The 12,822-nt window shown below is 32.1% G+C and overlaps 1 protein-coding gene across 12 annotated transcripts in view; it reads right to left on the minus strand.

Moving 5' to 3' along the window:
* Positions 1–12,822, minus strand: part of PIAS1 (protein inhibitor of activated STAT 1) — a 193,548-nt gene that overhangs the window by 16,634 nt on the left and 164,092 nt on the right. For all 12 annotated transcript variants that reach the window (XM_074294717.1, XM_074294711.1, XM_074294718.1 and 9 more), the window contains 2 exons: positions 8,121–8,194; positions 935–1,095 (listed from right to left, as the gene is read on the minus strand). In XM_074294717.1, coding sequence (XP_074150818.1) covers positions 935–1,095; positions 8,121–8,194 — 235 coding nt within the window. The remainder of the gene's footprint in view (positions 1–934; positions 1,096–8,120; positions 8,195–12,822) is intronic.

Raw genomic sequence — 12,822 nt, forward strand, 5'->3', positions numbered from 1 at the left:
CTAATCAATGCAATAACTAATCTAATCTTGACATAACGAAATATACCTCCTCCTCTCTTTTCAGAAAAAAAAAAAAAGATAGGTACTGCCAGATATGATCAATATGTCATTTTATTTTGTTTCATTTTATTTCTCTGTTCCAGTACTTTGAACATTATCATTTTTGTCATCAACAGTTCTTACATAATTTTACTATATATCAGTAGGGGGGGAAGTAGCTGGGAGGTAGGAAGAAGGCAAGTGGGCACAATTTCACAAGAAGGATTCAAAATACCTGATAGAATAAGAAAAAGAATTTGTTTTGTTTTGTTTGGCTCAGGCAATTGGGGTTAAGTGACTTGCCCAGAGTCACACAGCTAGGAAGTATTAAGTATCTGAAGTCAGATTTGAACTCGGGCCCTCCTGACTTCAAGACTGGTGTTCTATCTACTGCACCACCTAGCTGCCCTAGGAAAAAGGAATATGGAAGAAAAAGAGAGATCACAGATCAAGTATGCACCTATCATAAAGTTTACCACAAAGAAGGAATTAAAAATTTAAATTAGGATGAAGGTTATTGGAGGAAGAGGTGGAGGAAATGAGGAGATGTATCTAAAGAAGAGAATAAAAAGAATGGGAGAAAAAGGAAGTTTCTTTAGTGAGTGGACAATCTACAGAAATGGGGTAACTGAGAGCTTCTTTCCTCTAGTTTCAAATATTTAGGATAGACAGATTCATTTATTGGTAGAAGACATATAAAATATATACTTGATTAAAACTATTAATGAATCAAAATTATAGCTTACTATTTTTTAAGTACTAAGAGTAAAAATAGTAAAATATGCACTTACAAAGCAAGAGGACAAGCCAGAAAAGTAAAAGCTCTAAAAATATTTTAAATGACCATTTTCAAATTTTCAAATTCAAAACATACTTTATTTCCAAAGTGGCTTACCCATCAATAATGAGGTGTTCATACGGAGCCTTCTTATCACATACAGGACAAACCCAAGTTGGCTTTTTCTCATTCATCTGAATATACAGAGTTGCATCAAAACATTGCAGATGTGAACATGTCAGTGCCCGACAAGGAATAGTTAGGCGCATTTTACCAAGCTTTAAGGGAAACAAAGCAAAAAGTTATTTTACCAAGGATATGAACTAAAACTAAAATTTAGAGCCCCAAATTATTTTGCCAATACCAATTCTTTGCTAGATATTTTTAGGCAAATCACTTTTTAATGTTTTAGATTTTATCATATATAGACATACCCAGCTTTGGAGAGGCTGTGAACATTTTTAAAAATGTGATTTTTATAGCAGTATGCTGTAGTATGTCATTTGGTAATGGAATTTTCAGAGAATATATAAGAAACACATCTTTCTAAACTTTGACCTTTGAATAAATGGTGCCAAGGACAAGTTTGTACATTTCAAGATGTCTACAGTCTCTGCTAGAAAATGCCAGTTACAAACTAGAGATCCCTTAGGCCAAGAGACAACTTTGTACTTCTGTAAACTATAGGATACATTTTTCTCTGTCTTTGGTGCTGAAATAAGTGAGTCTAACAGGAAATGAGTCTAATAGGCTTATCTTCTATCACCTATCCCAGAGCAATTTTTTTTTCCCTTTCCTGGGGAGAAAGCTGACCTTTTACAGATGCTCTACCTCTAATTTTCACCATATTCTGAGAATGTAGATAAAATATCCTATTCTCTCTCTTCCACATGGCATCCAAATTCTACTGTATTTGATTAACTTGTCATTTAATGCCTCAAATTTCTCCTGCTTCCAAAGAAAATACTCTATAAGTCTTTCAAGAAGCATTTATCAAATCCCTATTATGTACATACACTAGATACTTGGAGAGACATAAAGCTAATTAGAACACAGTCCCTGCCTTCATGGAATTTAATAAGTTGCAAGATACATGCAGATATGCAGTATTAAATAATGCACACAATAATAATTTATAATTATTCCAATTTAAAATTTCTTTTAAGGATTACTTATAAACAAGAACAGATATAAACAATATTATTGAGGACAGAATGGCTAAAAAAGGAGGTTAAATGATCACTCAGTTAAAATGACATTAAAAAAATGGACTGCTCCAGTGGTATACTGGAACTTGATATACTATTAAAAAAATAATGTGAAGACTTAGCATGTTAGAACATTTATGAAGGATTTATAAGAAAACATGGATAATGGTACAGCATGAGAAAGTATAGGAAATGCAACTTGCTTCTACAGGTGTGCCCACACAGATGAAATTGCAGCTTCACTAAAATATTAATATTTACAAAGAATATAACCCAGAATAGATTAATGTGTCATGTGAAGTGAGAGAAAGGAAAGATAATTTCTGACATGGGGGTGGAGAAGAGGATCAAGTGTAAAGTCTGGTTGAATTTTAAAAACATGTAGGATTTGAAAAGAATGAAATGGGGAATATATTTAAGGCACAAGGAACATCATGAACAATGGCAGAGGCAGAAAAGCATGTGTGAAATGAAGCAGTATGATGGAAAGCATACAGAATTAGAGAATAAAAAGGCTACAGAAAGTTTTAAATGTCAGACTAAGAAATAGGCCAAAGTGAGCCACTCAAAGAGAGGGATATGAGATGGAAAGAGACTAGAAGTAGGGAAACTAATTAGTAATCCAGGAGGGGTGATGATGAGGGGCTTTACTAGGATAATATCAGTGAGAAAAGAAAGGATGACTAAGAAATACAATGAAGGCAAAAATCAATAAAAGTAATGACTGAATATGTATGAAAGAGTAGCTAAAAAAAAAAAGCTTTTGACAGAGAAGGAAGTCAGAAGGAAGAAGTGCTTTCAGAAGGGAAGATGACATTATTTTGCATCTGACTGAGTTTTGGAATCATATTTCAGCTATGTTCTAAATTCAGTGGAAGTTTTAGCTCTCAATTTTGGGGAAAAAAGGTAACAATTCATTTAGGAAAAAAAGGATTAATATGATTTTGGGCCTATAAAAGTCGCATCAGTTTCAAAGATGTATAGGATTCTCTATTTTACCAAGGATATGAACTAAAACTAAAATTTAGAGCCCCAAATTATTTTGCCAATATCAATTCTTTGCTAGATATTTTTAGGCAAACCACTAAGTGCTTTTGAGCTTGAATTTCTCCATCTGTAAAATGGTAGTAATATATATTGCCTCTTCCTACATTACCTGAAGGATACTGTGAGGTCAAATTAGACAGTGCCCTTAAAAGTCTGCAAGTTTCTTACAAGAAAAAAGGATCTAAATAAGTCGTCACTCATCAAATTAAATAAATATTTAGATGTAGGATTATTCTATTCATTTTATTAGATTAATGAATTAATATAAAGAACCACATTTGTTTCAAATCTTTTATGAAGCCATTAATACACTCAACAGTTTCCAGACCACTTCTAAGACCAAAGCTCTATTTACTTGACAAAGGAAAATGACAAGCAAAATTTAGTTCTATTATGCTAAAAAAAAAAAGCACAGCCATCATCTTGTATAAATTTGGAACTAACAAATAAGGTTCATAGATGCTAAATACAATATATTTTTGGCTCAGGAGTTAGATAATGTTAATATGTACATACACACATATACAAACTTAAATACATATTGGTTGAGGTGATAGAGAACAAGGAAAGATTTAAATGTCAATTCTAGAGACACTGGAACTATCTATGCTACACCTTTTAAACTATCTCTAATACCTACCCATCTTTATAGGACTCTTTAGTGATTGTAACTAGAGCTCAAAAAAGAAAGTCAAGTCTGTCTTGAGAGTGACTACCACAATTCCTCTTGCATAAGAGAACATAATTCTCCTATGAGATATGGCAACTTGGCTCTCACATTTTTAGGTCAAATCAAAAGGGGGTTAAATAACTATGGAGTAGGATTTTTTTTTAAAACTATCTTTACTATTTGTTTAACTATTCATCAATTAATGGGCTTCAATATGCCCAATAGTTTTTTGTTTTTGTTTTTTTACTTCTAATTTGCTGTAAGAACAGGTCACATATATCCAGTCTTGTAAAAATATTGTGTAGAATAAGTCTTCATCTCCTTTGTATACTAAAGAGTCAATCTATAATTTTGCAGAACATGGATGCAAATATGAAGCAGAACAGATACAAATAGGAAGGATAAAGCAGAAAATAAAGAGATGTATGGAAAAAAGATACCTTTCAGATGTATTAATAACAGTTCATGACCAAACAATGGATAGAGAGATTCACATTAGATAAAATGGTTAATTTTGATTATACAAAATAAACAGATTTTTGTATAAGTTCAATAAGGCCAAAATTAAAAGGAAAATAATAAAGTGGGGGAAAATCTTTGCAGCAAGTTTCTCATTTTCGAGATATATAAGAAACTGATTCAAATTTGTAAGACTATGAGCCATTCCCTAAAAAATGGTATAAGGATATGAAGAGCAATTCTCAAAGGAAGAAACTGGCTATCTGTAGCCACATACATATAAATATTCCAAATCACTACAATATAAAAAAATTCAAATTAAAGTAATTCTGAAATTTCACTTCCTATCTGTAAAACTGGAAAAGATAATAAAAAGGAAAATAATAAATAATGGAAGAAAGGTGGGAAAAGAGGCCCACTGATTCATTCTTAGTGGACCTATAATTGAGTAAAATCATTCTGGAAAACAACTAAGGAATTATGGACAAAATTTATCAAACACTGCATATTTTAAACGCTACAACAACTCCTTCCCCAATCAAAGAAATAGGAAAAATTTCTATATGTACAAAAATATTTACAGCAATTCTTTGTGGCGATAAAAATGCTGGAAACTAAAAAGCTATTCAGCCCATTAACTGAAGAATAGCTGAATAACTTGTGGTATATGAATGTGATAGAATATTATTGTGCTATGTAACAAGGAGCAAATGGAGGATTTCAAAAAGACATGAAGAGACTTACATGAATTGATGCAAAAGTAGGTGAGTAGGACACAGAAGGACAATTTATACTATAAAATTAATATTACAAAAATGAACAATTTTGAAGACTTAAAAACTGCCAAAGAATGAAATGAACAGAATCAAGTACAACAACAACATTAAACAGAAAAACAATTTTGAGTGTTTTAAGAAGTATAATAATCCATACAAGGACCCTCTATGATTTCAGAGACTGAAAATGAAATATATTATTCACCATTTGATAGAGAAGTGACAAAATCTTTTTTTCTTTTCTTTTTTAATAGAAAGAGAAGGTGGGAAGAAGAGAAAACATATTTCTATTGCTTTCTTAATTACATTGGTTTGTAGACAAAAAGAAGGGAACTTTTATTTGCTACGTAACTACTAATTTATGAACTATACAGAAATTCAGACCAAAGTTTTTGATCTCCCCTCCTCCTCCTGCCAAGAAAAAGCTTACCATTAAAGGGCTACATTACAAGTTTATGTTATCCAACATCAACTGGGCCCTTCTTGCGATAAAAGTAAATTTTTTTTATTACTTCTCTCATTATTTTCTTAATTCCCCAAAGAAGCTAATCTAAACCATTTCTTCCTCTTAAATTTCTGACATTGTACTTTCCTTATCTTCTTTTCTTTCAGCTCAGAACTCTACCTCCTACTTTATTGAAAAAAATGAAGCCATTTCACCTGAATATCCTTTTATCATTTCCTATCATATAGTTCCTTCCCTATTATCTTTAAATGTGTCCAACATTTTTGCCTCTTCCTTAATAAACAATAACTAGATCCTAGCACTTCTTCAAGCTCTAATTCTAGTCTTTTTTTCCCCTTTCTCAACAAACTCCTTAGAAAAAGTTGTCTATAGATTGCTTCTTTACTGCACCATTCCCCCTAAGGTATTCTCCAAGAATCTCTTATATGGCCTCTTCCTTTCTTCTTCATTATCAGTGGTTTTTAACTTTCTTTGTGTCATGGATTTTCTGTGGCAGTCTGATAATGTCTACTGATTCCTTTTCAGGATAATTACCACCAAATGACAAATTCTGACATTTGTATCCTAACAAAATCTCTCTCCTTTAGCCCCCTTCTCTCCAATATAGCCATAAAGTTAGTTCAAATTTTTATTATATCTTGCTTAGATTCTTTTAATAGCCTCCTTTCCCAACTGTCTCCTTGCCTCAAGTCTATTATCAGCCTAATAAATTCTATATACTGCTGCCAAAATAATGTAAACTACTTGTGTCCTTCTTTGAATCGTATATCTCAGTCTATTATAGTGCTGGGCATTTAATGCATGCTTGCTGATTGATGAGAAACTTTTTAAAATGATAAGCAAGAGATGAAAGACTAATTACACTATTTAAGGAACACATTTATTTCCCTCATAATCATAAAGTTTTTTTCTGAGATTAAAATAAACTTTAGGCCTGAACAATCTCAGAAAATAGATTATTCCTTCATTCTCAATCCTCCAACAATTAAGCTAGGATTAACTTGAGAATAATATAAGGTAAAATATTGAATTTGTTATGAAGTTTTGATACACATCTACACAATTAAGATGACAATTATTATTACTAAAAATAGCATTAAAATACAAAATTACAAAAGTATAAGACTTTTCACTAAATACCAAATTCTTCAAATCTCATCATTTGGTAAGCTACCAACAATGTTAGTTATATATTTTAATTTTAATACAGCCACTTTTTTAGATTAAAAAAAATCACTGTTGGCTGAAAAAAAATCAGATCATAACTATTAAGTCTCCAGCGAGTTTATTTTCATGGTAATCTACTGTGTGAGCTAGCCATAAAAAGTCTTTATTTAGAAGACTTCTATATTCAGAAAAACTACTGAAAGTGTTCCAAGTTCTTCAATGAACTATACATGATGAAATTCAATGTCTTTTTCTCAGTCCTCATCATCCTTGAGTTCTCTGACTACCACTCTCTTTCCTATCATCACTGTCTCCTCCATTGACTTCTCTGTGACTTTCTCCTACTATCTTTCTGACCATCTTCATGATTACTGACAAAGGTTTTGTTTTCAGCTCTGCTGTTTTCTTCTAAATCCTCTCTTGGCAATTTCATTCATTTCCAAAGCTTTAATTACACTCATCATATACCCTTCTCCACATGATAAAGTCCCAGAGCTATGTATTCAGTCCTAATCTCTTCCCTTAGCTCCAATTCTATGTTCCCAAATTGTCTATTGGAAAGCTTTACCTAGTTATTTTGTAGCTACCTCAATATATCAAAAGATATAAATTATATCAATATATCAAAAACTGAACTCACCATCCCCTTTGAAAATCATCTCAATTTTCTGGTAATGTCACTACATTAAAGTCTGGTTATTACCTCCACACATCTTGCCACTAATGCTAGTTTAGGTCCCCATTCACTTTTTCCTAGATGCTGTAATAATTTTAATTGATCTCCTTGGGCACAGTTTTTTCTTTTTTAAGAAAATTTTCAAAAAGCATAGATTTAATCATGTTACTCCCCCACTCAAAAACCTTCTGTAGTATTTCCCTATCACCTAAAGTAGAAAAAAATAAACTCAGCCTGGCAATTATGGTCTTCCATAATTAGAATAAAGACTACTTTTCTTGCTTTAACTAACTCTACTACACTTTACAATTCAGATAAAATCTAATATGAGCTTCTTGTCTTCATATTTATTTGTATGGACTATTCTGTCCACGTTTGCTGAAATCTTTTCTCTTGTTTAGTATGCCACTACTTCCATGAAATCTACTCTGATTCTTCCACTCAAAATATTTTTTTCTTATATTTTTAAAGTATTCTTTAATGTTTATGGATTCTGTCAAACATTAAAAAGATCTTATTGTTACATCTTTTTAACCATTGTTTCTGAATATCTATTTCCTTTTTTCTTCTGCCCAGTGAATTGGCCCTTGTAAGATTTTAAAAAGAGGCAAAAGAGAAGTTCAATAGAAGAATCTGATAATATCATTAATGTTCTTCTCCCACTTCTGAAAACAGAATTCCTGTCTTTTCCTTGGGGCCATGCCTGGTTATTATAATGACCCAACATTCAATTTCAACTTTTTGTTGTAGCCACTGTACAATTTTTTAATTCTACTTACAAAAAATTCTTTTTTAATTAGTCCAAATAAAAAACAATTGCCAGTTAATACTTACTGGACATAGGAGAGAAACCCTTAAACTGGTCGTAGCTATTTCACTGTCTGGATCCGCAGTCAATTTTTCTTTAACTGTAATTCATTGAAGGAGGGGAAACATAAACAGAACAAGATACATCGTCAGTTAACATTATTAAAGAGCTTTAAGAAAAACCTGTTTTAGGATTTGCATTAAACATCTCAAAAGAAATAGCTACATGGCCTACAAGTCAGATAGTAAAAGAAGGGATATATCTGTACACCTATAGTTTGGCTGAATTTCTTGTGAGGTTTCCCATTTTTTATCCTGGGGAATCAAAAATTACAATGCAATAATATAAAAAAATTTTCTACAACAGGTAATACACCAAACTAATGATAGGTTCCTTTTTTATTATAATCCTAAGATTCTGGATATTAACTGTGATGATGAGATTGTTATTTTTAACAAAAAATGGAGAGTGGGTAAAGGAACTAATCATAATTATCTTTCTTTCTTTTTTTTTTGCTGAGACAACAGGGGTTAAGTGACTTGCTCAGGGACACACAGCTAGTAAGTATTAAGTGTCTGATACCAGATTTGAACTCAGGTCCTTCTGACTTCAGAGCTGGTGCTGTATTGTGTGCCACTTAGCTGTCCAATAATTATCTTTTAAACTCTGACAAAAATTCTTTTAGTGACACACCTAAGAAATTTATGATAAAATTAGCATATAAAAAGATTACTTCAATTTCACATTATATAATATTACAAAAGTTTAAAAAACTTTAACCAATTTGAATCTATTTACAAATGTCTAAGTGACAGAGGACAAGTCATTCTCCTACAGTTTCTTCACGTTTATAATATAATTAGTTTAAAATAATCTATTTTAGGATTAGTATCTCTCAAAATAAGCACATCAAGTGGAAAGATATTGAAATAATCATATGATCTACAAATTATAAAAAAGGAAGAAAACCTTTTACCTCATTTATTTTCCCATTTTAGAAAATTTTAAGGAAAGGCTAGAGGAACATCTGCTAGGGAATGAAATTGAGGTGCCTCTTTTTAAAAAGGCTGGACTCAAATGCTTTTGAGATCCTTTAGAACAATTTCAAATATCTAAAGTTCCTTAAAGTATGTAATTTCTTAGACCTCAAAAAACTCTAAGGGTTCATTTTTACCTCTAAGAGCAAAATAAACTCCTTTCTTTGGCATTTAAAGCTTTTTACAACATGAGTCCAATTAACCTTTCTTACATGTGTAAATCCTGTTTCTTAAAATAGAATGGAAGTTCCTTAAGAGCAAAGACTGTTTTCTGGACTGGTATCTCCAAGCACATATTATGATGCCAGATTCTTTTAAAACTTAGTTCAAATTCACCTATTATAGGACACCTTTCCTGGTCTATCCAGTGGTAAATGCCTTTCCCTTTTAGATTATGATTACATCTCAAATGGTACCTGGATATTTACATGCTGTTTTCTCCATTAAAATGTACATTCCTTAAAAACATGCATTGTGGGTGTTCTCCCCCCCCCCCACTTCTTTGTATCTCCATTGTTAGCACAGTGTCTAGCACTGAGGAGGCACTTGATAAATGATTTTTAATTAACTGAAGGGCCTATGATGAAAACTTGTAACTAAAAAACCCAAAAACCCCAACAACTAGTAATTTAGTAATTACTCTATATTGTACCACAACAAGTATAGTTATAATATCATAATTAAAGACCCTAAAACAAATAATAACAGAAACTTGTGATTTCATTAGGTTTTTCTATAACAACTGCTGTTAAGGACAATCACTTAATCTAAAATTATGGTCTTTCCTTAAATTTAATAGTGTCCAAATGCATATATTACTACAATGACTTAAATAAAAGTTAATTACTTATATTAAAACTTTGGTGATGACTAGTCAATTATTTTTCTGCCTTGATTTTTGATTTCTAAAAATGCAGGCCAATACAGTACTATTTTTAAATTTCTCACCAAAATGTCTAAATTTCACAGGTCCTGAACTTCTAGAAAGCCAATCTCTAACTCTCTCTTAGAAGGAGTATATAATTAAAGTAACTAATTATTACTTTTCATAATCAAGAAGACCATAACTTATTACTCTTATCTGTAATCTGTCTTATGAAATAAGAGCTAAGATAAAAATACAACACAAAAATACAAAGATTTCCTTACAAAAGAAGACATTAATAGCTAGGGAAGAGATACAGGAAGGACATTAAAAAATAAAAACAAGAATGTTGACCATTCCAGAAATAGGGAACAACCAATTCTAAGGTTCATAGGTAGGAGCTAGAGCAATGTGTGGGAGGAATGTCAAGCAGGCTAATGTAGCTGGAAGTTTAAATAGGAACAATAAGTGGGAGTAATTCCCAGTAGAGTGAGAGACCAATATTGTGAAGAACTTTAATGCTCAACAGGAATTTTTATTTGATCCTAGAAATAAAAGGGAGTCACTGTAGTTTATTGAAGAAGGATAATATGTTCAGTTTGATTTTTGCAGGAAAATCATTTTAGTAAATATGCAGATGATGGCTTAAAGTGGGGAAAGCCCTGAGGATGGGAAATTCAATTGGATGAAAGACAATTGGATAAGACTTTGTAACTTTCTAAGTTAAAAGAGACATATGTGAGAGATTATGTTGGAAATGTCTTTGGGACACACAGAATGAAATATCTAGCATGATTAGAGAGATTAAGAGCTGCAAATAATGGGTGGCCCAAAAGTCCTAGTGCAGTTTAAAGTTTTCATGTTATAATAATAATAATACAAAATGTACAATACTGTATTATAAATCATTACTACATGTAACACGTAAAATTTGTTTTTACATGACTTTTAACATTATTTATTAAAATTTATTGAGTTCCAGATTCTCTTCCCCCATCTATACCCAGAGAGAGGCCTGTGGGAAATGAATGTGGACCACAACATAGTATTTTCCTGCTTTCTGTTGATGTTTGTTTGCAATTTGTTTTCCTTCTCAGTTTTTTAAAAATTTTTTCCCCTAGATCTGATTTTTCTTGTACAGCAAGATAACTATATAAATATATATACATATATTGGATTTAACATATATTTTAACATATTTAACATGTATTGGACTACTTGCCATCTAGGGGAAGGAGGGAAAAATTTGAAACAGAAAGTTTTGCAAGGGTCAATGTTGAAAAATTACCCATGCATGTTTTGTAAATAAAAAGCTTTAATAAAATAAAATAAAAATAAAAACATTTTTGAGTTCTTCCAGGAGTTCTTTATTTGGGATAAAGGGGGTTGGGGAGGAGAGGAAGTAACTTGGCTCAATTTGCATTGTATTTTGAGGCTTTGGGTGTAGCTGTTTTTTCCTGTATTTGTGTTTTGCTCTGTCATTATAGTAACCTGCTGTAGTCAGATTGTTTTCTTTCTTTTATATTTTCAATCTATATCCTGACTTTTAACTTTATGTTAAAGTTGGGCTCTGATTCTAAGGTGAAAGATGGTAGTTGGTGTGGGGGGAGGGGCCGGGTATTTATTGTCCCAAGTTATAGACTTTTGTGCTTTTCTTCTGATCTAGTTCTGGGGTTCTGTAAGTTTTTTGTTCTTCCAAGGTGTTATGATTCAAGGAGAGGTATGGTCACTGCTCTCCTGGCTTCTGTATAACATAAGCACTCTTCTCCACTATGGAATGGTGATCAGGACTCCTGAATCCTGTAGCCAAAAGCTCTATTGTGCTAGTTTAAGTTCTTCTCATTCTGGGACTGCAACCTGGAACTGAGTATGGGCAATGAAACAGTCCTGTACCCAGTTCTAGCAAAATCACCTCCTGACCCATTGTCTGACCCCCCCTCTTACCATCACTGCCCATTTAATTGTCCTCAAGACCTACTTGCCAGTCTGCAGTGAACTGCATTCTACTTTCCTATAGTTGGATGGACCTTTCTTTCCAACCTTTCAAGTTGTCGTTTTGTTGGTTCTTTCACTCTAACATTTGCTTTAAGGTGTTATTTTGAAGTTGTATAGAGAGGAATTTGGGAGAGCTCAGGTGAGTCCCTGTCTTTTACTCCATGGTATTGGCTCTACCCTCCTTTAATACACTAAAACTTTATTAAGATTTCTGGATACCTTATAGAGGGTAAGGAATCACTTTCAGAAACTTTTGAACCCCTTGGAAGTCAATGAAATCTCCAAGTAAGAGAGCACAGAGGCAGAAGAAAGGAGGGCTAGTTATTAGCTTTAGAGTACACCCACAGTGACTGATATGCAAATCCAGCAAAGAGGACTGACTGAGAAGGAAGTTAGGTAGGAGAAGAACCAAGAGAAAGTAAAGTAAAAAGAGCACTGCCTTATTAATAAATTTTATAATATAAATTTTAACTTTATATATCACATTAAGAATTTAACATATATGAGCTTTTGGCTTAGGACAGAATTAAAAATTTTAGAACAAAATGTAACTATTCCACATTCAAACATTTATGAAGTTTTAAATGACATTTTTAATTTAAAACAAAAACTCTTGGGTACCAACATAAGAAAATTAGAATTTTAATTGCAAGGAAACTCTGAACATAAATAAAATAAGTTATATAAAGGGATTTCATATTCTTAGCAAAAAAGGCATTAAAAGCCAAGGTATAAGAAATAAACAGGATGGTAGGGTCTGAATTCTATTATAACAGCTTCTAAGGGAGGACACAATTTTTTTGGTTGTAATGAATATTGCTTAAAACACAT

Source organism: Sminthopsis crassicaudata, chromosome 2 (assembly GCF_048593235.1).
Source record: "Sminthopsis crassicaudata isolate SCR6 chromosome 2, ASM4859323v1, whole genome shotgun sequence".
Classification (NCBI taxonomy): domain Eukaryota; kingdom Metazoa; phylum Chordata; class Mammalia; order Dasyuromorphia; family Dasyuridae; genus Sminthopsis; species Sminthopsis crassicaudata.